The sequence below is a fragment of the Manis pentadactyla genome, chromosome 1 (assembly GCF_030020395.1).
Source record: "Manis pentadactyla isolate mManPen7 chromosome 1, mManPen7.hap1, whole genome shotgun sequence".
Lineage (NCBI taxonomy): Eukaryota > Metazoa > Chordata > Mammalia > Pholidota > Manidae > Manis > Manis pentadactyla.
The window spans coordinates 71,857,907-71,885,573 of NC_080019.1; the positions used below are offsets into that span (position 1 = coordinate 71,857,907).

Sequence of the window (27,667 nt, forward strand, 5' to 3'; positions counted from 1 at the left end):
AGATCTGAACAAATAATCCTGTGAATATTCACACAAATATACTCATCTGAATGCACACAGGAATATTCATCTGAATACTCTTGTGATATTTATGCTAATAGTCATACTTATATGAATATTTGGGATGAAACACTCATGCAAATAGACATGTGAACACACACTCATACACAGAGAAATACTAACACTAGCATGGAGCTTTTACTGAGCACTTACAAAGTGCCAGGCACTTTGCTAAGAATTCAGGGGCCATCATCCCAACTCATTTAATGTTTACAAAAATCCTATCAGGTTAGGACTTGTCTCTGTGTTGCAGCTGTTTCACCTTTGTTAATTCTGTCCCTCCAGCTCCACAGGGTCGAACCTACACTTCCCACTGCACCTAGCTCAGGACTGCGCTCATGGATGCCCAAAGAGGGAGGGCCCACGTGCACTAGCACTATGTCAGAAACGGGCTGTGTCTTACTGAGAAGGAACCTCCTCTTTCCAGCACTTACCCCAGACTTCCCCAGCCTTTCAGAGCCTGCTAGATCCACCAAGTTAATTTTGGAAGTGATGTACTTTTCATCTGATAAGGTCAGCGAATGAGCCTATGAAACATCCAAACAGAGGTTAGACTACCACAGGGAGAAGCTTCTGACTGAGCAGCCCCACAGGAATCGACCACCCCCTCCCAGGCTGTTCAAAGAACTCACACTTACCTCCACGTAGATGGTGAAAATGCAGTGTGACCTGGATGAGTTTTTGTTCATTGTGTGGGAGGCTATAATCCTGTTGGTCTCTCCCTGAAGAGAAGGGAAAATGCAGACATTTTGAAAAATTAAAATAACAAGGCATTTAGGTAATTTTCAAATATATTGGTAGCTACACAGTTGATCTCATATCACTGCAATCAGTCAGGCCTTCCAGGTGAGTTTCATTTATAAACTAGTAGAATGGGAGACAAATGGAGTCCAGACCTACACTTTCATGCACAGCTTGGCACAGGTGAATTTGTATAACTTTCTGAAAAGCAAAAGCAAAGTGGCAGTAAGAATAAAGAGCCTTAAAAATGTTCATGAATACTGAATCACAATGCACATATATATCCAACAATTAGGGAATGTTATGCAGCCAGGAAACCAATGACAAAGAGTTTTGAATAACAGAGAAATGCAGAATGTGAAATCATAGCAGACTGACTTCAACAGCACAGTAAAGAATCATTCACCCCAAGTGGGATTTACCCCTGGGGATGCAAGGATGGGTCAAGGAATGCAAATCACTCAATATGATATACCACATTAACAGAAGGAAGGGCAAAATCATATGATGGTACAGATCTAAGGAATGCAAAAGCATTCATAGAAAAAGAATAAATAGATGCTGCTACCAAGATGTTAACAATGGTCACTTCTGGTTTGGGATTTATAGATGATTTTTTCTCTTTTATATAGGTATGTGCTTTCCTGTTTATTTTTTTACAGTGAATATGTATTACTTCTTAAAATTAGGAAAAATCAATAATTTGTAATTTTAAAGGGAGAGCAGGACCTTGCCTCTCACAAGATTGGGCCCTATGACCAGAATACACTTATAAGAAGACATAGCAGAATGGCTGTTCTTAGACTAAAAAGTCCTTGCAAGAGGGACTCCTGTCTTTTTAAAGGCCCCTGAGAAAGGCTATGAACAAACCCCAAAGCAGCAAAGCCATGGGTCCTGAGAAGAGCAGAGGTACAAAGACGAAGGGCGGCTGTGGGCTGCGGAGCAGGCCTGGCTAACCCCGATGGCTATATCTCTACACCTCTGTGTGTATCACTGTCTACCTGTCCAACAAATGCAGTGACATTTGCCAAGAGTGTAAGGGGTCACTTCACCTTTATTCTTCAGTCCTCTCCTTCTGAAGTCCCCTCTTCCCTTGTCTGTCTGGCTTCTAGTAAGCAAGCCCTGAAGGCCAAAGCAGTGCCCTTTCCTCAGTCAAGAGTCCTGTGCCGACTGCCCCCGCTCTGGCCCACATGCACGCAGGTGCCTGTCACTCCTGGAGCACAGCTCACACCCTGCCCTGGTCATCACAAGTTTCATCCTTTCCCTTTCCCACCCCATAGTGAATGTCTTTAGGCTTCAGAATTCTCTTTCTACCATCAGAGCTCAGCAAAGACATGGCCCTGGAAGGCACTGAGGCTTGAGAAATTATTGCTGCTAGCAAATGCTAGCAAAATGTCTGGGTCAATTCTAAATATGAGAGCTTGAACAATACCAATCATGCTTCTGAACAGCATCTATAGAGCGCTTATTGCATCTAAGGCCCTGTGGTAGATGTTCAAATGCCTGATTATTTTGGTGCAGCCACTATGGAAAACAGCATGAAGGTTCTTCAAAAAATTAAAACTAGAACTACCATATGATCTGAATTCCACTTTCAAATGTTTACAAAATTAGTAAGTCATGGGGATGTAATGTACTGCATGGTGACTATTACTGTATTAACAATTAACAGATAACAATATTTCATATTTGAAATTTGCTTAGAGAGTAGATCTTAAAAGTTCTCATCACAAGAAAAATATTTATAACTATGTACGGTGACAAATGTGAACTAGACTTATTGTGGAGATCATTTTGCAATACATATAAATACCAAATTATGTAGTATGCCTGAAACTAATATAGTATTATATGTCATTACACCACAATTATAAAAAAAGAAAGAAAAGGCCTGATCCCATCTAATTCTTTTTTTTTTATTCATATCAAGGGGTTTAATGATCCCATCTAATTCTTATAAGGACCTCTGGAATAGGTACTATTAGCACCTCCACTTCTAAACATAAGCACACTGGGGCTTGGAGAGATGAGTGATTTGCTCAAGACTAAGGCTTCATTGCTTGAAGGAAACCTGGATTTGAGGCCACGTTCCCCTTGTTCCAAATCTTCCACCTTTTGCACTGTACTCAACCCAAAACATGAAGAGGGCTTTCAGCAATACAATGGACTAAGTATTCAGAAAACCTCCTACTGCAGAACACCGAAAGATGGTAGACAGGATATTTAAAACTTCCTTTGGAATGCACAGCTGACATAGCAAGAAAGTGAGGGAAGTACTCAGGGGCCAGGCACAAAGCAGGAGCAGGAATCCAGGAACTAAGCAAGAACTAATGCTCTCACTACGCTTAGGACACCTGAAGACTGGCTGCTATAAGGCAGTCCTTGTTGGAGTTCTTGGTATTTCTCTGAGCAATGAAACAGATGTGTTATAAAGATAGAGAGTATCTTCTTTTTCCACTAGAGCCATTTGCTCTTCGCACTCTAAACCATTTGTCTCCTCCTCCAACTCCTTCTGCTCCCTGTCCCTGTACCCAAGCCATCTATTCCCATAAAGGTGTCTTTTTCCTCAAAGCAAAACGCTTAAATTCCAGGATAGAGATGTTCCTCTCCTTTCCCAAGACAGGATTTGTTTAAATTTCAAAATAAAACAATGCTGTCTCTCATTTTCCCTTTCTGCGTCTAACTGCAACCCTAAAATCTCTCTCTATACCCACAGAGAAGAATAAATGTATAAATTCTGAGATTCATAGCTTTGGAATTTCTCTCCATACCATAGACTCTCCTCGCCTTTCTAAACACATGTGACATCCGCCCTCACTGTGTTGCTCTATGGGGCAGTGGGGTGTAGGAAACTGCTACAGTATTACTATAGCCATTATTACCATTGTGAGGCTCTGAGTAATAGAGGTCTGATTTCTGATTCAGAGGCACGGTGTTTTTGTGTGTGTGTGTGTGTGCACACGTGCAAATATAAATGTGGGGGGGACTCTTCAGTTTTGGACTTGACACCCTGTACTCTGCAGAAGAGAGAACCAGGAAACTAGAAAATAAATCTAAAGAGATTACTGTTCTGGTTTTGGTTTCACATGTAAGAAGCTAGGAAGTCATCACTTCATCTAAACAAACAAAAAGCTCAATACAGTGAAAAACCAACAACCCTTCTTAAATCTGTAGGAGAAGTGAGGTTACAGGGCAAATCACTACCCAGAAACTGGAAGGACAGGGAAGCAGAAATAGAGAATCAATGTATTGCAGCAGAAACATCCATGGGACCCAGCACAGGCAGTTCCTTTCACCCAGGACTTTACATCCAGCTCTCAAAAAAATATCACAAGGCGGTACCAGCAGCACACACATTCTTCTCAAGCTCATGTGTAACATTCACCACGACGCACAATATTCGGGGGCAAAAACACACCTGAACAAACTTAAAAAGAATCAGACCATGTCTGCTTGAAGCCACAGTGGAATTAAACTAGAAATCAGTAACAGAAATACAACTGGAAAATCCCAAAATATGTGGAGATTAAACAATATACTTTTTTATAACACATGAGTCAAAAAATGAAATCTCAAGAATATTTTGAATGACATAAAAAATGAAAACATGACTTATCAAAATATGTGGGATGTAGCAAAAGTGGTGTTCAGAGGGAAATTTATACCATTGAGTGCATATATTAAAAAAGATTGAAGTCAACTGAAGATCAAAGTGAAATTAAGAAAAACAATCCCATTTACAATTTCATCAAATCACATCAAATCAAATCAAATCAAATACCTAGGAATAATCTAACCCAAATACATAATTACTTCAAGTGCACATGGTGTGAAATGATTTAAAAGATAAAGACTGTCAGAGTATCAAGACTGAATCATTATGAAATAGAAAATATGAACAGACCAATTATTATAAGGAGATTCAATCCATAATCAAAAACCTCTCAAAAAAAATAAAAGTTCAGATGGCTTCAAAAGTTCAGATTTTTTAAAATCCTTACATGCTCTTTACACAAATAGCCTAAACAGGAAGTTTATACACACTCAACTAACCTAAAATTAAAAATTTTGTTCATCAAATAACACAGGAAGAGGGGAAAAAAAGCAAGCCACAGGAAATAGAAGATATTTGCAATACACATAACTAAAAAAGAACTCGTTTTCAGAATGTATCAATAATTTATACAATAAGTAAGAGAAAAAAAGACACCTGTAAAGGAGATAAAAGACATGAACAGGGATATTCAAATGGTCAATAAATAAGTGAAAAGATCTTTAATCTCATTGGTAATCAGGGATGTAAACCAAGACCACAGTGGGAAATACTGTGTACCAGCCAGACTGGTCAAAATTTTAAGGTCAGGATAATGGATAATCTCTGATCACCTGCTGTGGAAGTATACCACTACAGAAAATAGTTGTCATCATCTAAGAAAGCTTAAGACACACATAATCTATGATCCAGCAGTCACAGTCCTTGGCTTTATCTAGAGAAAGTTATGCTTATGCGCACCAGGTATACACACAAGAACATTCTTATTGGCATTGTCTGAAATACCCCCAAACTAGGAAAATGTCATCAGAGTAGAATGGATAACTAAATTGTAGTATATTCACATCATGTAATACCATGATAAATATGAAAAACATACAGCAAGAACAAATAATTTTGCATAAAAATAAGTAGAAGTTAAAACAAATAAGACAATTCATCCTACATGATTCCTTTTATATAAATTTCAAAAAAAATTAAACTGTGCTATTTGATGAACATAGGTGGTATGCTAAAGGTGGTAAAATTCAAAAGATGATGAAGGAAATGAACATACAAGTCAGAGGAGTGCTTATTTCTAAGGTTATAAATAAATATTTATTTGTGATAAGAACTTTTCACAAACTTGGACCTTCTTTAGTCATAAGGTACCAGAAACCTACAGCAAATAGCACTCTTCATGGTGAAATTTTAGGAGCAACAAAAAGACAAGGGTGCCCCATTGCTACCACTTGGGAGGCTCTTTCTTTCCTGAAGATGCATGGGATCCAGGTTTAAATCACCCCTGAGGATTTCCATATGGCTTCAAAAAAAGGTTTGGTGACATACAATGCCATAAAATGCTGCGTATTTCCAGACTTTAGCTATTATGAATAATGCTGCTATAAATATTTGCCTATAAGTCTTTGTGTGTCCATATGCTTTCCTTTCTCTTGGGTGGATACCTAGGAGTAGAATTGCTAGATCCTATGATAAAATTAATATTTAACTTTTTAGGAAAATGACAAAATGGCTGCACCATTTTATATTTCACCAGCAATGTATAAGAGTTCCAATATATATGCTTTTAAAAGAATAACTTCCACTGGGGAATTTTTTTTATCAGTTCGTAATAACTTGTATACTAAGCATGTTAATCCTTATTTTTTTTAATACCACAAATGCCTGTGACTTAAGGTTAACTGGAAAAAAGGACGATTCCAACTATGTAAAGAAACAATGCATGGGAATAAAGACTGGAAGGAAATAAGCCAAAATATACATTATTGTTGTTTATATAGAAAACAGATGAGTGCTTTCTTTGTTCCAATATTTTTCATTACTATCTGAATTTGCTAAATGAGCACATGTTAGTTTTCATTCTGGTTATTAAAGTAAGTAAAAAACTGAGGAGGGAGGAAGGGTGGGTGGAAGGAAGGAACCCTTATACCCGATTATCTCACCTCAAAAAAGAGGCTAAATGCATCCTCTTCCTCACTCGTGAGGTGGACTGACAAGCCCTTAATGAAAACCCCTTGAGGGTTTTCCACAATGGTCATTGGTGTGACTGATGGTCCAGCAGAAGGCAGAGTAGACAGGAGATCAAACAGGCTTTCATTATAAATTTCCAGGTAGGAAACACGCACAGTGATGGCATGTGTGGGGCGTTCTTCAATCATCCTAAAAACCTAGATAGGAGATTGGACAGCAGTTACCAAAAACAGAACTCTAGCTAGTCTTAGCGAATTTCCTACCTCAGGAAGGGACATCAAGAAAACCTCTGCCTTATGAGAATTTAGTCTAGTTGGTGTGACGGTCATCAACAATTATTATTATTATTATTATTATTATTATTATTAGTTCATCCTGATATATTCATCATCATTTTGTAGTTTTTTGAGGTCTGACTTACAGACTGGCTAATATTTATATAACATCAAGAAGTAGAAGCATGACGAATGAAAACTCTGGAGTGACAATCTCTTATTTTATGGAATCTCACCATACATTTTCATATTCATTTTTTAATTCTATCCTCATAACCCTCTTTGAAGTATTAACTTCGATTGAAGCAGAGCAGGGGCAATACCCATCTGTGGAAAGCTCCTTGCAACAAAATTTTTTGTCTATGGTCATTTACCTAGTAAGGGGAGAAACCAGCCAGAACTCAGCCATCTCAACTCTTAATATCCTCCCCCAGGACTTAGCAGGTGACTTTGTCCTAGGCTTCTCCCCTCTCAGGACCTGAATTCTCTTAATCGTCAAATGGGAAGTTGGGCTGGATGATCGGCGAGGTCCTGCTTTGTTCAGTCAGTCCAGATCTGTGCTGTTCAGTGTGATTGACGGGAGCCACAGGTGGCTGCCAAGCACTTGAAATGTGGCTAGTGCAAATGAGGAACTGAATTTTCTATTTCAATTTAAATTACTTAAAATTTAAATTAAACTGATACTAGATTCAGTTATTGCTAAACTTTTAAGAATATTTGGAACAACTTAAGTTTATAAATCTACTTTTCCAACTGTAAATTTTATGAAATCTAAATCTAAATCTGGTGAATATCTAGTGTCTAAATTGAAATGCGCTGTTAAGTGTAAAATACACACTGGATTTCAAAGAATTAGTATGAGAAAAAGGACGTAAAATATCTCAGTAACTTTCATACTGACTACATTTCAAAATGGTGTTTTGGATATATTGAATTAGATAAAATATATTTTAAAAATTCATTTAATCAGTTTTACTTTTTAAATTGTAGCTACTAGCCTCAAAATTGCATATGTGGCATATAATACATATTTCTAATGGGCAGTAGTGGGCTAAATTGCTAAAGTCTAAGACACTGAGATACTGAAACTTTGACAGTGGAATATTAAGGATATTGCTTCAAAAATTAAAGCATGGGTGTATTATACTTGAGAGGGACATCTGTATATCTTACAGGACAGGGTTATCAAAACTCAAAATGCTTTTGGGGAAAAGCCCTTTGCCTCCTACCTCCAAACAGAGGGTCCTCACAGAACCTACCCACAGGCTAGCAGAGCCTAGAGGAAGGCCCTTCTGTCCTGTCTCCAGTCACACTTCGCAGACACCTAGGGCTGACGCAGTCCTGAAAGCTTATGTAGTGCACTGATTCTTCCCTTTGCTCTTTCTGGGGCTGTGGTGATGGAAGAAGCCAGAGTAGGCCAGTAAGGAAGCTCTGCAAGGGTCCATATCCCCCTCATTAAAACAGAAGGAACTTAATCCTCAATTATAGGATCATAGACCATTGGTGTAGCAAGTAGCCAGCCAGCATTTCTAACTCCCTCTCACACAAATGAGGAAATAGCCTCAGCATGGGCATGGGTCAGAGCCTCAAACTCAAACTTCCAGCTTCCTGAGGCCCCTGCACTCCCTCCCACCACGTGTCCCATCTTCCCTGCCAGCTGCACATCCTTTGATGTCTGGACCCCACTGTCTCCAGTAGCTGGCCTGGGACCAGCAGTATCTATGGCAGAGAGAGGGGTTCTGCATGGCTTCCCACCCATGGGCCCACTCTCTACCTGCTGTATGGCACGAGGGATGATGCCCCGGTGCTTGTAATTCTCGGTTGCCCCTGTCATTGTGTATGTCTTGCCAGCGCCCGTCTGCCCGTAACACATGATGGTGCCTGCAAATATTTCAAAACACGTCTTGGTGACAACCAGGACAACTGCTCCAAGGTCAGGTATCCCATCCCCCAGCATGCCTGGTGCCAGCCAGGACCCCCGCATGATGGTGGCCACTGGGAGCCAAGGACATCAGGAGCTCCTGCCATAGAGGGTGGGTAGGCAGGGTAACAGGGACATAAATGGTCAAAAAAAAGCACCTCCTCTGAATCTGTGGCCCAGGTATTCTACTGCTCCCTCAACCAGAAGATCTAGCCCTAGGGTTTCTGAGCAGAGCAGGGAATTCCAGGGAACAGAGGAACTAGGGATATTCCTAGAATGACGAGGAGGGGGATAACAGCATTGAACTCCAGGCTTTATTTAGCAAGGCCATGAACTGCCATGCCAACAGCTAGGACCTGCTGCAGTGCTGGACAGGCAGGAGGCAAAAATCCACAGGAAGTGATGGGAACAGAAAGGGCATTTCCTGTTAATGGTGTGAATTCTTTGTAGAGGCAAGTTCCCGCAGGACCAAACAGGGTCCCATGCCACTTCAAGTGACAGACCACCATGACAGGTCTTGATCTGGTCCCACTGCCCCCTCTGGGAAGACTTTCACTTGCACCTCTCACATACCTGATGTCTACCATCACCACCAGGCTCTGGGGCACAAACCAGTCCATCACCCTGAGCTTTAGTTACCATCTGCTCTTCCTCCTGGCTTGGGCAGTCTGAGCCAGACCCCATCCCAAAGGCTGCTTCTGGGCATTTACACAGCAGACCTGCCAGGGCAACACTGGGCCATGGAAATCAGTGTTTGCCTTTGCCACGCATATGCTCTAGTTCCTGGAATTAGTAGGGTTTGTACATGGGGGCTCCAATTCAGCATCTGAGCTGGAGTCAGAAACAGTGTCTATTAACTCAACACAAATTGTAGAAAGGAGTCACTTCAGCTAGGACTCAGAGCCCCACTGTGGTTCTACAGCAACCAGGGCCCAAGACTCTCAACCTCGTAGGGCCTTACTTCCTGTCTCAGGGCCACATCCCCTCAGGGTCAATGAGAACCACACCTATATGGATCACACGCAGGATACCTGACAATGTTTGAGCATCTACACTCAAAAAGATTCTTACACAGAAGACTTAAAACTTGCAAACAGAGAACATTCTAGTTAGCAACTACCGAAGGGGCAAAGTGTACAAACTGTGATATATTCTTTCTAAGGATTTTAAAATCTTTTTGTAAGGTCTTGGACTGAACAAGTTTATAAACATTCCCCAATGAAGCTGCTTTAAATTTATTAAGAAAACCAAACTCTGCTCAAGGTTTTAGTAATATATGTAGATAATCCTATACTAGAATACAAACAATAGACTGTGCTGGTAGAATGAATGGAAATAGCTCCTATCATCAGGTAGCCAAGAAAAATTTTTGGACTCCATCAAATTTAGAAGGACATTATCTTCAAAACTAGTATTTGAAAGATGTGAAACAGGGTAATAGTTGAATGCCCATGATATACAGAGAGCCAGAATCATTTATTCTTCCTATGAAGGTAGGTTTCCAGGACATTGGATCAAGCCATGCCCACAATGTCACCGAGCAAATAGTAACTTTTCCACTATATGAACATGGAGACAGAAAAATAAGCAAACAAAAGTTAGTAAGTGAGGTTATATTTTAATTTATTCTCCATAAAATACTTGCATCTTTTCCTCCAGGAGGAGTTCTGCAGGTTCTTATGTAAAACAACAGTTAATTAACTAAATTACCATTATATCCATCAAGGGCCTGAGAAACCAGATCCTTCGCAACTGTCTCATAAACCAAGTCCTGGGATGCATCACGGAGAATTCCATCCAGTTTGAAAGACCAACCTGTCTGTTGGTTATTGACGACTCCTCTTCGAGTATTTTTTTTTAAGTGAATATCAATGCTCTAGGAAAAGAGAGAGAGAAAGGGGGAGTGCTGAAGGGGGTGAGGGGTGGGGGAGTTATTTGGTAGGAAACTGGTGTAAAAAAAATCACTGATAGCTGAAGCCTGACTTGACATGGAGGAAATAGAGGAAGTGAACTTTAGGAAAAACAGGGACTCGCACATATGGGCTGATATTAAGATGATTTCTTTGGGATGGGAGAAGGAAGCTCCTGCAGGAAGGCCACAAGACCCTTGAGATAGAAGAATCTGGAGAGTGAAGCACTTACTAGCTTCAGTACATCTCACTCTGGTTTACAGGGTGCTGTCTGTCTTGGTTCCCCAACTATGATATAGAGTCAAGTGCATTTATCATGTTCTTATGAAACAAGCTTTATACACATTCAATAAGCACAGAGAGGCCTTGAATCAGGCAAGAGAGAACAGTGGGCTTGGTGACAGGGGCCTGGGTTTGAGCCCCATCTCCCTGGTTACTGGCGCTGAGGCCTCTCAAGCACTGTGGTCAGCACCTGCTCCTACACATGCACTACAGGCCAATATGGATAGTGAAATAAGAGCCACAGAAAAGATCCTGGACTTCTCAGAGAGTCACTCACCGGTATCTGAGTAAATCAAGGGTGCCTACCTACTTGTAATCAACAGATTTTCAGATGTAAAGATTTCTAAAATAATTTTTTAGATTTTTAGATCCTTCCATAGCAAGCCACTGTGGCAGCAGGTAGTTTAGGAACTAGTTGAGTTAGGTCAATGGTAGATTCCAATCTTTGCAGTGGAGACTCTTGTTGCTATCTTAAACTGCTACCCTAATCCAGGAGCCAAGACATGGGCACACACAGGAAAACTAAGATCAAGAGGAAGAGGCTTGGTCATTCACACATTAAATGCTCTCTACACCCATGTTCTCTGAAACTATGTCCAGCAGGATGCACTCTGAAGGGCTGCATGTGAGAGCTCTTTTCTGAGTTACAGGCCTTTGAAGTTTGAGCAGTTGGCCCTTGAAGTCTCAATGCTGCCCATAGTAGATGCACAAATATTTGCTGAATGAAAATGTCTAACACTCTCAAGCTGTCCTAAGCCTGTCACAGGCTTCAGAAAGGTTCTCAGAGGACAGTGGTGAGGACATGGAGATGGAAACCTTTCCAGTTTTCTCAATTACAGTTTCCCCTACTGCTTCAGTAAGTTTAACAGTAATCAACTTAAGACATTCTGATTGTAGCTCCTGGGAGATTATGTAACAGCAGATCTGATCACCAGAAAGTTTTATATGAAAATGAACAAACATCAGCTTTTCTGTGTTAGATATGAGGATAAGGGCAAACTTACTAACCAAAAGACAATTAAAAATGGGAGTTTCTTGAGTTTCCTTACCCACAGCATTGTGGGGGAGTGGTTTGAATCTGATGGACTCTAATGTCCATCTGAACTATCACTGATTATGCCTTCGTCCTTAAAAGAACAGGTCACTGCACTGAGGTGGACAGAGAGAAGCCCAGGCACGTGAAGAAAAATGAAGTGCATTTACCTTATTGTCATCTCCGTATTTGATCGCTTCATGAGCAAAGTCATCAGTGGGTTTTACACGGACAAATGCATGAACTTTTTTCCTAGTACCCATTCGAGCTAAAAAGAAGAAAACAGCAACATTTTCAGTAGTCATCAAACAACCAGAAGGAAGGGGTCATTCATTAAGAAGATCAGAAAAGAGGGATGTGCAGCCCACGTTTTCCTGTCCCACTGAGAGCCCATCTTCCTTTGCACCCCTTAGCGTTTCAGGGCTCCACCCACAGGGTACTCCTCAGCAAGTATGCCTTCTTCCTACTTTACAGGTTGCCTTACCATTTTCCACCAATGAGCCCCTCAGAAACTGAAATACAAAGCAAAAAGAATGGTCTCTTGAGCGACCTTACATGTGATTTCTCGAAATGTTCTGTATCTTAGCCCACTTACACTTTGCCTCACTCATCACACTTTGCTCTAAAGTGCTTACTATGAGATACATTAAAACTAATTTCTTTTCTTCACTAACATACGTTACTTCAGATAAAGCATGTCCTCCTCTACTTCCTTTAGACTGAGATCAGAAAATAATTCTCTAGAGGTAAATATAATCTAGCCCATAATCAAATACTCTTTCTTCTCTGGCATTCCATTGAGAGAAAAATTATAGACAGCCTCCTACCTCTTCTTCCTCTCCTAAAACCTGACTGTATCCTCATCACTTTCTTTCAGGAAGATACACATATATTTGTATTTCTTCATTTATACTATCACAAATAATTACCACGTATAATAAAATGTTAAACATTTGATGTGGCTTCATGGAATAGGTTGAGATCTTATAGATATAAGTGATAGGGAGGCAGATTTAGGTAAATGACCTTCCGATTGTGTAGAATTATCCTGTAATGGAAAAGACTTTCTCAAGGTAAAGGCCACCAACACCACGAACAGCCAAGCAAAGTCAAGATGCCAACTAGCAGAGGTGGTACAAAGCGATTATTGCATTGAGGGGAGAGTTAGTTAACCTCTAAAATCCTGTTCAACTCAAGTTATTTTACAAAATTTTTAAAAAACTTAATTGTACAACACTCCAAATGATAACTAAGAAATCTCGTATTTTATTAGATGTTAGTCTCATTGGTCAAATCACACTAGGCACTCTAGTATTACATTTTAATACTAATTAGACAGATTTGGTTCTAGCACTGACACAGAGTGCAGAAGATAGTTACTAAGTAGAAATATTATTTGCTCTATTTTTATTGTTGTATTTTTGTTTTTATTGACTTAAAACTTAATTCTTCAGGTACCTCTTATATACTGTTAACAAAGAATTAAATATTGAGAGAAAATATCAAGAGCTCTAAGGAAATCTAAGTAAAAATCTATCTGTAATCATCATCAATTGTGTTAAATCTAGCTATGTCATACTAGAAAACAAGATAATGGTCTATGAAAATATAAGTAACTTCATTGTTCAAAACTGCTTGGAAAATCAACATAGTACAATTTAAAATTTTTCCAAGATGAAACATTTCTAATCTTACAAATTTTTCTAAGATCACTGTATTTTTTTCTTTCCTTCTTAAAAAATAATTTGAACATCAAGTAGTTTATGGTCATGTAGTCCTAAATTGGGCCCTCAAATTTCAATAAATTTACTTTTACAGAACCATGAATATAAATAAATTAAATTAGAAAACACATTAGAGTTAATATTCTACAATGTACAAAAAAGACTTGGAAGAGAGACAAGGCCTGAGGGTCAGGATGTGTGCTGCATCATACGCTTCTCTTTTGACCTCCCTGTCAGGCTGGAGCAGTTCAGTTCACTGAGAAAGAAGGCATTTGATCCTAAGATAGTCTTTCAGTTCATGAAGCAGGATAGAGTAGTTGAGGCTAAAGAATACCACTGGACACTTGTGAAAAAAGACAACCACCAAACGAATTTGCTGAATTTATGAAGAGTTAGAGAAACGTGAGGCATAGGGAGCTGGCTAAATTTCATCTTCAAATTGGGTAATAGCAATATCAACACAGTTATTAAGGAAAAAATAGCTTGCTTATGCTGCTACAAAGCACTCTAACAATATGATGTTTAACAGTTTCAAAAAGCTAATTTTCAAGATCTTTATTGTAAAGAAAGAGTCATGCATGACAGGTATTTCTTCTTTTAATCATGGTTAATGATTTCACTTTTTTAAAAAGCACACTGAATAATATTAACATTTTATATGTGTTATCTTAAGAGACCTTCAATGAGTATTACCTGAGAACAACAATTGCAGTTTTTAAAAATATTAATGTCCCTCCACATTTCTAGACCCAACTTATGGTGACCACTAGATTTCCTCTTACAATTATAGTAATATATTAACTACAATTATATTATCAAGTAGCATTAAGTATCTCTATAGAAGCAAGTTAAATAGAAACAGGTCCTGTCCTTTCAGTTTACAGTTTCAAAACTCTAACCTGTTACAAGTCCTTCAGACGTCAAATCAAATACGCAAACATATTTCATATTTGCCTATTGTAAAGTGCATGTCCACTTCCTAAATTCCTCAAGTAAATATTTCATGGAAGTTTTTTTCCCAGCCACTCTGGGATTGTTCAGACCTTTAAATTTTTTAAAATGAATTTCAAAGGCATTCAGGTGAGCAAGAATAATGGCTTGTCCAATTTTGGTCCTACAATTTTTGTCTGTAAAATTGAGCTCTAGAAGTAAAAAGCCAGATAGTTCTAACATGACTCTCAAATTGAGAAAACTGAAGAGACCATCTCATCTCCAAGCTCACTTTGATCTAGTCTGTTAAGAGTGGAGGGAGGTGGTTTTTGACTCAAGCATTTACCCTAAATCTCTGAAGCTCTGGGAAACATTCCCCACACCAGTCCAAAGGCCCATCATCCTGCCCAGGGAAGTTAAGATGCTACCCAGGGTGCCCCCTGAAAGGGCCATGAAGAAGTAGGGCAGCTCTGGGGGTAGATGCCCCAAAGCCCCCACTCACTGACAGCACAAGGGCAGCAGAGGCCAGCTGCAAGCATCACCCTCCCATCAGAGCCTACCCCTTCTCTGCCTTGCAATTTGCCAACATGCACATGCACATGCAGTCATCCTATCACTGTTTCCCAAGGCCCTCCCCACGCTCACACCCATGGCTCCAGGCATGCCAGGAGCCACATCACCTGAGGCAAACTGTAGCTATTAAGCAAACCCCTCCTGTGAGTCTGTTATTCATCATCCCAACACCCAAACTTTTGGGGACCCCCATGCCATCTTGCACTTAGTGAAAAAATGCTTGTTACCATTCTTACACCGCATTATTTGAGTGGGTTTCAGCTCCCAAATTAAATTGCAAGTTGCTTGAAGAATAGAACTGTGCCTTTTATCTCTTTTGAATCCCCCCTCAATGTCCAAAACAGTGCCCAGCACAGAGCAGGTGCTCAAGAAATGGCAGCTGGTGGTGATGGGCATGGCTGGAAGTCAGAGGGTGGCTGAATCTCCATATGTGGGTCCATCTTCAGTCACTACTGAGAAAGTCCCAAGGGGCATATGATGTCACTCCTCTGCCACACCGCCCCCAACCTCTGGGCCCACAGCTTTCCCAGGAGGACACTTGGTTTCCAGGCACCACTTGCAAGAAGCCATGTTCAGCCCCTCACTATGCCTTCCCTTTTAGTAGCGTCCTTCTCTCTCAGGATCTTGTAGGAATACCCCTCTCAGGTCACCTCCCTTAGATATTTCTGGTGTATATAAGTGAATCTCTAAATGTCCACCAGGCAACGCCTCTCAAGAGGCTCGCTGTTTCGTTTGTTTCAGGGGTGGGCATGACCAGAATGGCCAAAAGCACCCCTAAAGTTTCGATAAAAGGAGAGGGAACGTCCGCAGAGACGGCAAGTATCAGCTGGGTCCCTATTTTCCAGCACTGGGCTTGCACAGGGACTCCTCATAGCTACCAGAGCGGCAGCAGCATCTGAACCAAAAAAAAAAAAATCAGGGTCCAAACGCACCCTGCCTTGCGCTAAACAAAAGACTCAGAGAAGGGCGAACGGGCCTTCCTCATTTTTTCACCTAACATGCCGGACCCGTGTATGGAGTCTAGGACAGAATGGCCTTGGGCCCTTTCTGTTTCTGAAGTTTCTGAGGAAACCTCTCTGTAGCGGTTTCTTATCTGTAAAGCGAAAAGCTGGGACCGGCGAACCCAATCCTCCAGTTCGAAAACCGACGAATACAGAAAAGTCCAGAATACCTTTGGCCCTCCGCCTCGAGCCTTCTGAACCTCAGACTTGATGTAGGACCCTCGCGGAGCCAGGGAACGTTAGATCAGGACCCCAAGCCGCAGCCAGGCTGAAAGAGCTCCCCGCGATGCAGCGCCCTCAGCCGCCCGGGTTTCACAGGTCAGCGAGGAAAGCAGAGGATCTCCCGCATAAGTGCTGTTCAATCCCAGCTGCTGCCCACCGCCCGGGAGTACACCCGCTCTTCGGCCTCCCTTCTCCTCACCCTGGCGGCGCGGGTCCCTGCTCACCGGTCCAGATCCAGCGGCCCTCTCGCAGCGCAACCGCTGCAACGGCAGCCACAGAACCTTTGCACAGGGCTTCCGGGCTGTGTACACGGTTGCCATGGCAATGGCTGCGGCCGTAAATTCCGGAAGTATCAATTAGGTGACGGAAATGAAGTCCGCGGTCCCATGTTGAGACATGAGTAAGGTCAGGGCCGAATCGGGAAGGGAGATGGGGCCGATTAATCTAGGAAGACTGTGGCAGCGGCAGGGGCGAAGCCAGGGTCGGGATAGGGAGGAGAAGAAGGCGGCACGAGAACAGGGAAGCGGGGCAGCAAGGCTTCCGGCGCAGAGCAGTCTGAACACTACGGCGGCCGCGCAGGCCCGTCTGAGTTCCTCCCGGGCTCCCAGCGGCGGTCGGCGCGCGCCCACGCCCCGCCCTGCTTAGTTTCGAGCGGGCCGGCCAGGTCTGCGCAGTCGCGGCGGCCGGGGAAGATGGTGGAGGACGGCGTGGAGGAGCTGGAGGACCTGGTGCACTTCTCGGTGTCCGAGTTGCCGAGTCGCGGCTACGGCGTCATGGAGGAGATCCGGCGGCAGGGCAAGCTGTGCGACGTGACGCTCAAGGTACCGAGTGCTGGGCGGCGCGGGGCTGAAGGAAAAGGGATCGAGTGGGGAGGAAAGAGGGGCGGGGGACAGAAGAGGGGTCCAGCGGGCAGAGGTGGAGAAAGCAGGTGGGCCGAGACTGACTAGGGGGAAGAGGTGGAAAGGGAGACTGGGGCTGAGCGGGGCAGTCGGACAGGGACAGCCTCTCAGCCCGGAGAGGTACAGGGTGAGAGGTCCGCTGCTGAGGCCCTCGTAGTGGGAGACACTGGGATGTCCGCCTCCTCTTTCTGGCACATATACAAGAGAATACGGACTTAAAGCCCCTCTAAGGAGGAAGGGGCGATGGCCGTCTCTACATTCTGATGGGCACCACTAAAGCACCTTCTCTTGTCCCATAGTCACTTATCTGTGCCCCTCAAAGTTAGCTGTGCTGTTGTAGAGGCGGAAGCATCTCCTTAGGAGTCATTGCTTGCCCTTGATAGGTTACCACCTTATCTCTTAAGAGCTTTTAAATTCGGATCTAGAAATCTTTTAAGGTGGGCATCTACTTCCACAGTGGAAGGCACATCACCTCCATAAAGGTCTCGGAGAATGGACTGATGGGCTGCGTGGGTAAGAGGGGTCTCTTAACCACCTGTTCCCTACTGGCATTCTAGGCGCGAGAGCCAGCCCTCCTCCTGTGCTTTGCATCCATTCCTGCAGGAAAGGCATGCTGCGCTGCTCCTTGGCCAAGCTGCTGAGCCATGTGGAACCCTCCAGGTGGGCAGATGCTGCTGCAAGCCTTCTCTTCCCTTTTGGGATTTGGCTGGAAGGCTCTCAGCGTCTGTGGAGGACCCTGTTAAAAAACAAACAACAACAACAAAAAACTATGCAGAGATCTTTCTGCTTTTCTTATTTGCTACAGGGTTAAGGAATTTTTTCTTCCTCATATTTGAGACAGTAGAATGGTTAAGAGAGTGTGGCGTTGGAGATAGAAGGACTTGGATAAAAATCCTTGTTGTAACCTTGGACAAGTTACCTAATCTCTCTAAGCATCAGTTTTCCAAATGTAAATATAAAGATGATTCCTAATTCTCAGTATTACTGTGAGGCTACATGAGAAAATCTGTGGTATTCTTTGCATAATGCCTGGCATAAGTTTTTCATTGCTCTAAACCCCTCCTGATCGAGATTAGATTTCCAGGAGGGGAGTCAATTGGCCTGAGGGGGAAAAGGACCTTTAGCAGGAAACCAAGTGGTTTGAGAAAAATGAGCTGGACTAAAGGAGGCAGAGGAAGTAAATACAAATGAGAGGTTTTTACCCACGGTATTTACATGGTAGAAGATTTTTAGGCTACTAGAGATTTGTAAGCAAAAGAATGGTCTGGTTGTGGCAGTAACACTTGGGATGAGTAGAAATCGGTGAAAAGCAGTGATAGTGGAGAATTTTTGGATTAAGATTTGGGCCATGAGAGTTTAGCCAGGGAAAGCTTGTAAAATCACAGAGAATCAAAAAGGGCATGATGGAGTGGGATGGTCACACATACTTCCACATAAAGCAGTGCTTTTTGCCTCTGTGTTTAATGCAAATACAGAATATAGAATGCCTTCAGTTTAAAAATGGTATGATTTTTCCATTAAACTTTTTGTTCATTCAAAGGGACAAGTAAATTATCAGAGGTAATGCCAACTGAGTCAGTCAGTCTAAACTGCTGTATTAGTTTCAAGGATCTGGGACATCAGGATCATTACAAAGGCACAAGCCAATGTTGGACAGGACTGAGCATCTGCTTCATTGGCTGTCTGACCAGTCTGTGGAGCCTGCAGAGTAGCTCGGTGGTAATGCAATGGTGGGGGCCAGGGAGAGACCAAGCAAACCAAGCTCCGCTTCATTTCGCTCCTTCCAGCAAAGCTGCTCTCCGAAGTCTGTTCTAGAGTCTTTCCTGAAACTTCCAGTGATTCCAGACTGTCTTCCAAATAAACAGGCGTGGAAAGCTAGTTGGAAACTTATTGGTGTGTAATGGGTTTATTGACAAGTGGGCTTCCTTGTAGGGCAGTGGTTCTCAAACTTCTGTGGGCATTAGAATCACCTGGAGGCCTTGTTTAAACGCTCGTTGTTGGGCCTCACCCCAGAATTTCTTACTGCCCTTGTTAGGGTCTGGCACGGGCCAGAGAATTTACATTGCTGTCAAGGTCTCCAGTGATGCTGCTCCTGGTGTTGGGCATCATTCTGAGAGCCACAGCTATAGGGTGATGGACCTGTCCTTTCCAATGAGATATATTCACAGTCCATGAATCTTCAGGTTTCTGCTTAGGTGGAGTAAGCCTGGCTGTTACCATTCTCAGAGCCTTATGGGGGGAGGGGACTGGAGGCTCTGACTTATGTATGCAGACTTCCACTTAATCCCCCTGAATGCTGCCACTTCCTGTCATCAGTGGTGCCCTAGTTACCCAAGTCTGCAGTCTCTAGTTCATCCTGTCCAGTCTTCTGCTGGGGTGGTGACGGAGCAGCTGCTTGCCTCAGGGAGGGGATGGGTACTGCCTGTTTTCAGCCTTCCTTATGCGCACACCATCAGATGGAACCTGTGTCTCCAGGAGTTGAGTTTTGGGTGGGGGCGGTCTTCTGCTCTGGCTTGCTATCTGCAGCTCTGAGTACTCTCCATCTAAGTTGGTTACTACTCATTTGTTTGCTTTTCGTCTTCCAAAATTTGGTGGCATTTCTGATCTGCTCTCTCTTTCAGCTTCTTTTTTCTTGGGAGCTTTTCTGTTCTGTGACTGCCAGTCTGAGAGGTACTATATTGTAGACTTGGGCCAGATGGCCTGGGCTTGAATTCTAGCTCTGCCATTTATTAGCTGTGAAAACTCGGGCAAGTTCCTTAAATGCTGGTATTTCAGATCCTTCATCAGTAAAATGGGGATCATCACCTACCTAATAGGAGGGTTAAGAATTCCATTAGTTAATACACTTAAAGCAATCAGTAGTAGTAAATGTTCAGTAAGTAGTAGGTATTTATGAAAATGACTTCATGGGGTTTCTAGACAGAATGGAGGTAAATGCGTATGTTCAACCTGCCATTTTGAATTTGTGGGTTCTGAAGAATTTGAAGCTTCTGATGAATTCTGGATGATTTGCAAAACCACTGCTGTGCTTCACTAGCTTGCATTTTACAGATGAGGGCCCAAGCCCAGAAGAAGGGACTTGTACAAAGCCACATTAGGTAAAGCTAGGACTAGAGACTAGACTCCCAGTCCCCGCACTCCAAGGTCGGTGTTCTTTCATGCTCTCCTCTTGCCTCTTTTATCACTGACAGTCATGAAATTGATTTCAGGGGCTACCGTGTGAATTAATCTATGTCAGGTCAGTTATACTCACCCTTAATATGTGACATCTTTTCTGTCTCCATGAGTTTTAGGGAGAGTGTGAAAGTCAGCATTAGCAGCCATGCCATTCTTTTATTTTTTAATTTTTTTTATTAAGGTATCATTGATATGCAATCTTATGCTCAGGTTTCACATGAGCAAAATTGTGGTTACTACATTCCCCCCATTATCAAGTCCCCCCCACACACACCATTACAGTCACTGTCCATCAGCATAGTAAGATGCTATAGAGTCACTACTTGTCTTCTCTGTGCTATACTGCCTTCCCTGTGGCCCCCTAAATTATGTGTGCTAATCATAATGCCCCTTATTCCCCTTATCCCTCCCTTCCCACCCACCCTCCCCAGTCCCTTTCCCTTTGGTAACTGTTAGTCCACTCTTGGGTTCTGTGAGTCTGCTGCTGTTTTGTTCCTTCAGTTTTTGCTTTGTTGTTATACTCCACAGATGAGTGAATATTTGGTACTTGTCTTTCTTTGCCTGGCTTTTTTCACTGAGCATAATACCCTCTAGCTCCATCCATGTTGTTGTAAATGGCAGAATTTGTTTTCTTCTTATGGCTGAATAATATTCCATTGTGTATACGTACCACATCTTCTTTATCCATTCACCTACTGATGGACACTTAGGTTGCTTCCATTTCTTGGCTATTGTAAATAGTGCAGCATGCCATTCTTAAATTTTATTCTTAAAATTGCTGCCAACTTTGGACCTTCCTTAATTTTCTTTTTGGATATATTTGAAATGTAAATTCCTAGGGTGCCTGCTGGATATTTAAGTAGAGGCTTAAAAGAAAAGCATAATATGTTGGACTTTTTTATAACATTCTGTATCTATGGTGACTTGAACCTCTTTGAAAAAAAAATGCACATAAAATTTTGCATTGTCTTCAGAGCAATTACCCTGAAACTTATCTTTGAATCTTGAGTTATGAATCCAGCTGAGATTTTCCTATCAGAAAAGCCCGTGGTCCTTCTCCAAATCATTTTATCTTAAAGATCAGGAGGATACTAATGCAAGACTTCTTGGTAAGCTATAGCATAAGGTTTGGGCTGGGTCAAAAGGTTTGCATCCATGGAGGCTCTCATTGTCTCTTCTCAACAGTGGGTTTCATCTCCTTTCTTCTGGGCTACCAGGAGCCCCGTGTTCAGGCTGCATATGTAAAGTTCATCTGGGTCTGGCGAGTTGGGCAGACTCTCCAGATTCAATGAGTGTTCTCCACAACTTCTTATTCATGATTTCTCATATATTTCTATATGAGATCCCAGTCTCATATATTTCTCTTCTCCCTTCACCTCACATACTCCTTTCTTTTCTTTATTTGTGAGAGCACAGTGGGGTCACCAAACCTGTATATTTTTCACTGAGCCATAAGCTTAGGAGAAAAGTCTCCCACACACACACACACACACGCACGCACGCACGCACGCACGCACGCACGCACGCTCGCACGCACACACACACACACTCTATTTTGCAACCACTAATAAATGGTTCCTCAAAGATCTGGCATCAATTTTTTCCCAGTATTAACCCAAGACTTATGCAGAGGTTTTGACCCCAGAGCTGAGAATTTAGCCTCCGGAATGAAATGTCTTTTTCATGAGTGAACAGCTCAGCATTAGAATATTTCTCTGTGACCCACTAAATTCAGATATACAGTTTTCCCTGAAACTGGCTTCAAGAGCCACACATGTGAGTCTGGAATCTTCCCTAATTTGTGTCACAGTGATTTTGTGATGAAAGAGTAGGTGGAGGAATATATCAGGATGTGAAGTAAGGACTTGTTGATGCATGGCATTTTTATGTTATGTGTAGTACAGTGAGTTACACAGGTATAATTATAGCTAGAATAATCATATTAAAATGAGTCATAGAGGTCCTCTATCAATGCCATTCATTTTACAGATGAAAAATCCCTGAAGCTTAAAGATATTAAGGGATTACCCAAGGCACAAAGCTGTCTTATGTGAGATCCACAGCTGTTTGTTGGGGAGGCGATCTTATATATCCTCTGTCAGATTACTCACCTGCCCTGCAGATGGTATGAAGCAGAGCAGGGAACAAACCCCATCTGCAGTGTCATCTCTGAGCATGGAGGACAGTGATGTGTATGTACAGATGCAGCACCGCTGTTCTATTTTAGGAGAAGAAAGATGCAGACTTGATCTGCTAGTCTTCTGGCCATAGGAATACTTGATGCTTTTGATTTTGAAATGACACTGTATTGGAAAACTTGTGCTTCTGTTCATTTCTGGGGTTTTCTACTGACTTTTTTATGTAGTCATGTTCGTTTTCAGTCTTGCCTCTTCTTTTCTTTTTTTTAAATTTGTTTTGTTATCATTAATCTACAATTACATGAAGAACATTATGTTTACTAGGCTCCCCCCTTCACCAAGTCCCCCCTACACACCCCATTACAGTCACTGTCCATCAGCATAGTAAGATACTGTAGAATCACTACTTGTCTTCTCTGTGTTGCACAGCCCTCCCCATGCACCCCCCACATTACACATGTTATTCATAATGTGCCCTTTCTTTCTCCCCCACTTATCCCTCCCTTCCCACCCATCCTCCCCAGTCCCTTTCCCTTTGGTAACTATTAGTCCATTCTTGGGTTCTGTGATTCTGCTGCTGTTTTGTTCCTTCAGTTTTTCTTTGTTTTTATACTCCACATATGAGTGATATCATTTGGTACTTGTCTTTCTCCGCCTGGCTTATTTCACTGAGCATAATACCCTCTAGTTCCATCCATGTTGTTGCAAATGGTACGATTTGTTTTCTTCTTATGGCTGAATAATATTCCATTGTGTATATGTACCACATCTTCTTTATCCATTCATCTACTGATAGACACTTAGGTTGCTTCCATTTCTTGGCTATTGTAAATAGTGCTGCGATAAATATAGGGGTGCATCTGTCTTTTTCAAACTGGGCTGCTGCATTCTTAGGGTAAATTCCTAGAAGTGGAATTCCTGGGTCAAATGCTATTTCTATTTTGAGCTTTTTGAGGAACCTCCATACTGCTTTCCACAATGGTTGAACTAATTTACATTCCCACCAGCAGTGTGGGAAGGTTCCCCTTTCTCCACAACCTCACCAACATTTGTTGTTTTTGTCTTTTGGATGGTGGTGATCCTTACTGGTGTGAGGTGATATCTCATTGTGGTTTTAATTTGCATTTCTCTGATGACTAGCGATGTGGAGCATCTTTTCATGTGTGTTCGCCATCTGAATTTCTTCTTTGGAGAACTGTCTGTTCAGCTTCTCTGCCCATTTTTTAATTGGATTATTTGCTTTTTGTTTGTTGAGGTGCGTGAGCTCTTTAGTCTTGCCTCTTTTTAATGAGCAGTTAGCACTGAGAGGACGATGTTCTCCTTAAGAGCAACCCAAGGGTGCATGGACGGTTGAGTGGATAAACAAAATGTGATACATTTTGTTCCATACATGCAGTGAATAGTATTCCACACATACATTGAGGGAAATTGAATATTTTAAGAAAGTTCCTTTGAAGGAAATTTTGACACATACTACAGCATGGATGAACCTTAAAGACACTGTGCTAAGTGAAATAAAGCCAGTCACAACAGGCCAAATAGAATATTCAGATTCACCCAGAAAGAAAGGAGAATGGTGATGGCACAGGGGTTGGGGGAAATGGGAATGGGCAGTTCATGTTTAATGAGTACAGAATTTCAGCTGGGAAGATGAAGTCTTGGAGATCGGTGGTGATGGTTGCACAACAACGTGAATGCACATAATGCCACTGAATGATTAAAATGATAAATTTTATGTATATTTTACCTCATGCACAGACAAAAATATAATAAGCCCAAGAACTGTTACCAGGTAGGCAAGTGAGATTGTTTATAGTGCTTTGTGACTGTGAGACACTAAAACCAAATTTGTGTATCCAAACCCACTGATCAGAAGCAATTGACACTAACGGAGTCATCTTTGCTCTTTAGTTTGCATAGTATGCTGCCTCAGCTCTTAAGAGCCAGATTTTATTAGTTCGGTCCTGTGGCTGCACTACAAATCTCACTTATAATGAGTCTACTTCTAAGAGATACATATTTAAATGATTCACAGGTAAGCTTATTTTCCCTGTGCTGGTTTGTAAGATATAAATGTGTAACCTTGACAAGACTGCCCTGAGGATCCACAAAATCCACTGTACTAACGTGTCTTCCGAGGAAAGGTCTGTTGGTATAGTCTACAGATTACAAATGCCTTTTGGGTCTATTTGAGATACAAATTGCTCCTAGATAGTAGACCTGTATTTCCATTTGTCCTGTTGATCCGCACAGTCATTATGTCTACAGTGAAGCCTCTTTCCCTTCTAGACCGTCTCTTCTTTTGCTGCCTTCGTGTAAGGATGGGATAACATCCCTGTAGTGGTGCAGGATTGAAGCTCTGGTATTGGCTTTGGCTCATCCTCTATCTTTTGTGTATTTTATGGCATTTGTCACAATAATAATCACATAATTACTTATAGTATTGTAACTCCATGAGAGCAAGGGCTGTGACTGAGTATTTACTGAGGTTATCTACACAATAGGTCTGCAGTAAACCACTGTCCTAATTCACATCCTCTTCACCTTTACTTAATCCAGGATTTCTTTATTAGCACGCTGAGAAGATTCTTACAGACCCTTTAGGAAATGAATGATCCTTGTTTAGCTAATGGATGGATTTTCTTCAGGCTCAGCTCTGATCATGACATTCTCCTGCTCTGAATGGCTTCCCATTTAATTCTTATTCAGTGTACCCAGCAGGTATGTCAGTGCCTTCCATGAGCCAAGCAGTCTTCTAAAGTGCCTGGGCTGCAGCAGTGAGCAGAGCAGGCAAAACCTTTTGTGAGTATGAGCTTATATTCTAGTGGCAGGGGAGGCAATAAACAAATAAACAGATATAAAATGTCCAGTGGCAATGAGATGAGGAAAAAATAAAGCAGGATAAGAGGTCTAGGAGGGCTGTTTTTGTCAGAGGGACTAGAGCCAGCCTCTCTGAGTAGCAGTCTGAATGAAGAGGGAGTGATCCTTGAGCAGATCTGAGAGCAGAGTACTCTGGGGGAAGGAATAATAAGCACAGAGCCCTGAGGCAGGTGCATGCTTAGCATTTTTGGGAAATAGCAAGCAGCTGGTGTGATAAGAATAAAGTGACCTAGGAGAGAACTAGGACATGAATTCAGGGAGGTAGACCCCTACTACCCCACATTATACTATCGTTCAGTAAATACTTGCCAAGTGAGTAAATGAATGAAGCTAGACAGTAATTAGTCACTTGTTTACTTAAGAATGAGAACAGGGCAGAGTGTCAAGGGTGTACCTAAGGAAAGGTAGGATGCATTTTCCATAGCTCATGAAGAGAACACAGGGTTTCACTGGCATGTTCCCCTTTGTTCGCGTGCAGGAGAGAGGATGCTAATAGAGCCAGAGAGACTGTGGGGAAAATGGAAGTTCCTATGGCCAGGATCCTCACCTGACCCTAAACTACTTGATGATGTAACTGGCCTCCTGCTGAGCTACTCCTTCCACACCTGTAGGCAATAAGCTATTATTGACTGAGTCACTATATAAAGAGCTCTGCCCAGTACTCTGGGCAGAGGCAGAGATGAGGGAGAATTACAGAGGTAATTCTAGTGCTTGACCTATCCTGGGAGAACAAGCTGGGTAATAAACCCTTTTACCCCAAGAACTTTCCATTGTCATTCCTCCGTCTCACTGAATCCATAGTGAACATGCCCGGGGCTGAAACCCATTGGCAAAACAGAGACCCGTGCTGGCTTGTCCTCAAAAGAGCCTCTATTCTTCTGTACCACAGAGAAAATCAGAGCTTAGAAACTTGTCAGGGGAGCAGAAAGTAGAGCAGAGCTGCCCAGCCCGTGGTGGTTTTAAAAGGTGCTCCTCCTGCTCATGTTGGATAAACCTTGTCTTTTCTTCCCCATATCCATAGGCTATCACTCTAGGTCAGCCAGGCATCTGGGGAGAGCCAGAAGCAGCAGGTGGTAGCCAGTTTTCGGTAGGATTAAGGGAAGGACTGCTGATTAGGCTGAATCTCTGATTATTCTAAGCTGCTCACAGAAATCCATCACTGCCCCCTGTGACGTAAAAGCCTAAGGATGTCCTGGTGGTATTGACGGCCCGTCCTGGTTGACTTGTCTAGGACTGCCAGCCGTGCTCTTGATAGTCCAGGTCCTCCAGACTTGGCTTCTCTCTGCTTTCTCTCCTAGTTACCCATGGTCTGCTGGCTCTCTCTTCATGACCTCTGTTCTTTAACTTCTGGACCTTTGTTCTTGTATTTCTCTGGCTTGGAGTATCTACCCACATCTGCCAGCAGTCCTACCCATACTTTAAGGCTCCTTTCGTATTTTTTTTTCTCAAGGGGAAAGAAATGGCCAAACACTCCTTCCTCTGTTCTCACAAGGCATTCGTGTCTGTTCAGCATTGCCTTGTGGTCACAAGTTCATATGCCTGTGTCCCTGCCAACCTGTATGTTTCTGTTAGGCAGAGACCCATAGGTATAACCCTTTCACACTAAGAACGTTTTGCTGTCAATTTCTTTGGTCACATTGAATCCATAGCAAACTTGCCCAAGTCATAGTGGGCAGTTGTTGTGTACAGTCCCATCTCTCTGAAGACAGTTTTCTCATTTCCTTCCAGGTGCAGTTAATCTCTCTCTCTTCACTGTACCTTAACCCTCAGTACATAGAGTATTACCATTATACCAACAGCGTCAGTGTTGCCTGAGAGCCTGTTAAAAGTGCAGTATCTCAGGCCCCATCTTAGACCTACTGAACTAGAATCTGGTGATTCTTACATCCCATGCACATGAATGTCTGAGAGGCATTAATACTTGCTCCTACTCCCCTTTCTATACTGTGTTTATTTTCTTACCCACCCCTCCCCGCCCCCACCAGATGTTGAACTCCTGAAGTATGTGAAGTATCTGTTATCTAGCCCAGTTCTTAGCATGTTTCAAGTGCTCAAAAGTGTTTACCAAATTATCCTTAACATTCCCTGGCATTGTATTTGAGGCGCTCCCTCAGCCCACGTATCACAGAAGCACACTGAAGTGTTCAAGCTGCTTTGC

At 42.4% G+C, this 27,667-nt stretch overlaps 2 protein-coding genes across 12 annotated transcripts in view; one reads left to right on the forward strand and one right to left on the reverse strand.

The window, feature by feature from the left end:
- Positions 1–16,893, reverse strand: part of KIF9 (kinesin family member 9) — a 46,211-nt gene extending 29,318 nt beyond the window's left edge. The window contains exons 1-7 of one of the 7 annotated variants that reach the window (XM_036877201.2): positions 16,615–16,893; positions 12,136–12,233; positions 10,451–10,616; positions 8,594–8,700; positions 6,517–6,741; positions 699–782; positions 495–587 (exon numbers count right to left, since the gene is read on the reverse strand). In XM_036877201.2, the coding sequence (XP_036733096.2) occupies positions 495–587; positions 699–782; positions 6,517–6,741; positions 8,594–8,700; positions 10,451–10,616; positions 12,136–12,233; positions 16,615–16,735 (894 nt within the window). In that variant the 5' untranslated portion in view covers positions 16,736–16,893. Of the gene's footprint in view, positions 1–494; positions 588–698; positions 783–6,516; positions 6,742–8,593; positions 8,701–10,450; positions 10,617–12,135; positions 12,234–15,419 lie in introns of those variants that run through there. The other 6 variants (XM_057498445.1, XM_036877202.2, XM_057498440.1 and 3 more) reach the window with 6 other exon arrangements.
- Positions 16,894–16,952: 59 nt separating this feature from the next.
- Positions 16,953–27,667, forward strand: part of KLHL18 (kelch like family member 18) — a 61,788-nt gene continuing 51,073 nt past the window's right edge. For 4 of the 5 annotated variants that reach the window (XM_036877206.2, XM_036877208.2, XM_036877209.2 and 1 more), the window contains exon 1: positions 16,953–17,236. In XM_036877206.2, coding sequence (XP_036733101.2) covers positions 17,108–17,236 — 129 coding nt within the window. In that variant the 5' untranslated portion in view covers positions 16,953–17,107. The remainder of the gene's footprint in view (positions 17,237–27,667) is intronic. The other variant, XM_036877211.2, reaches the window with a different exon arrangement.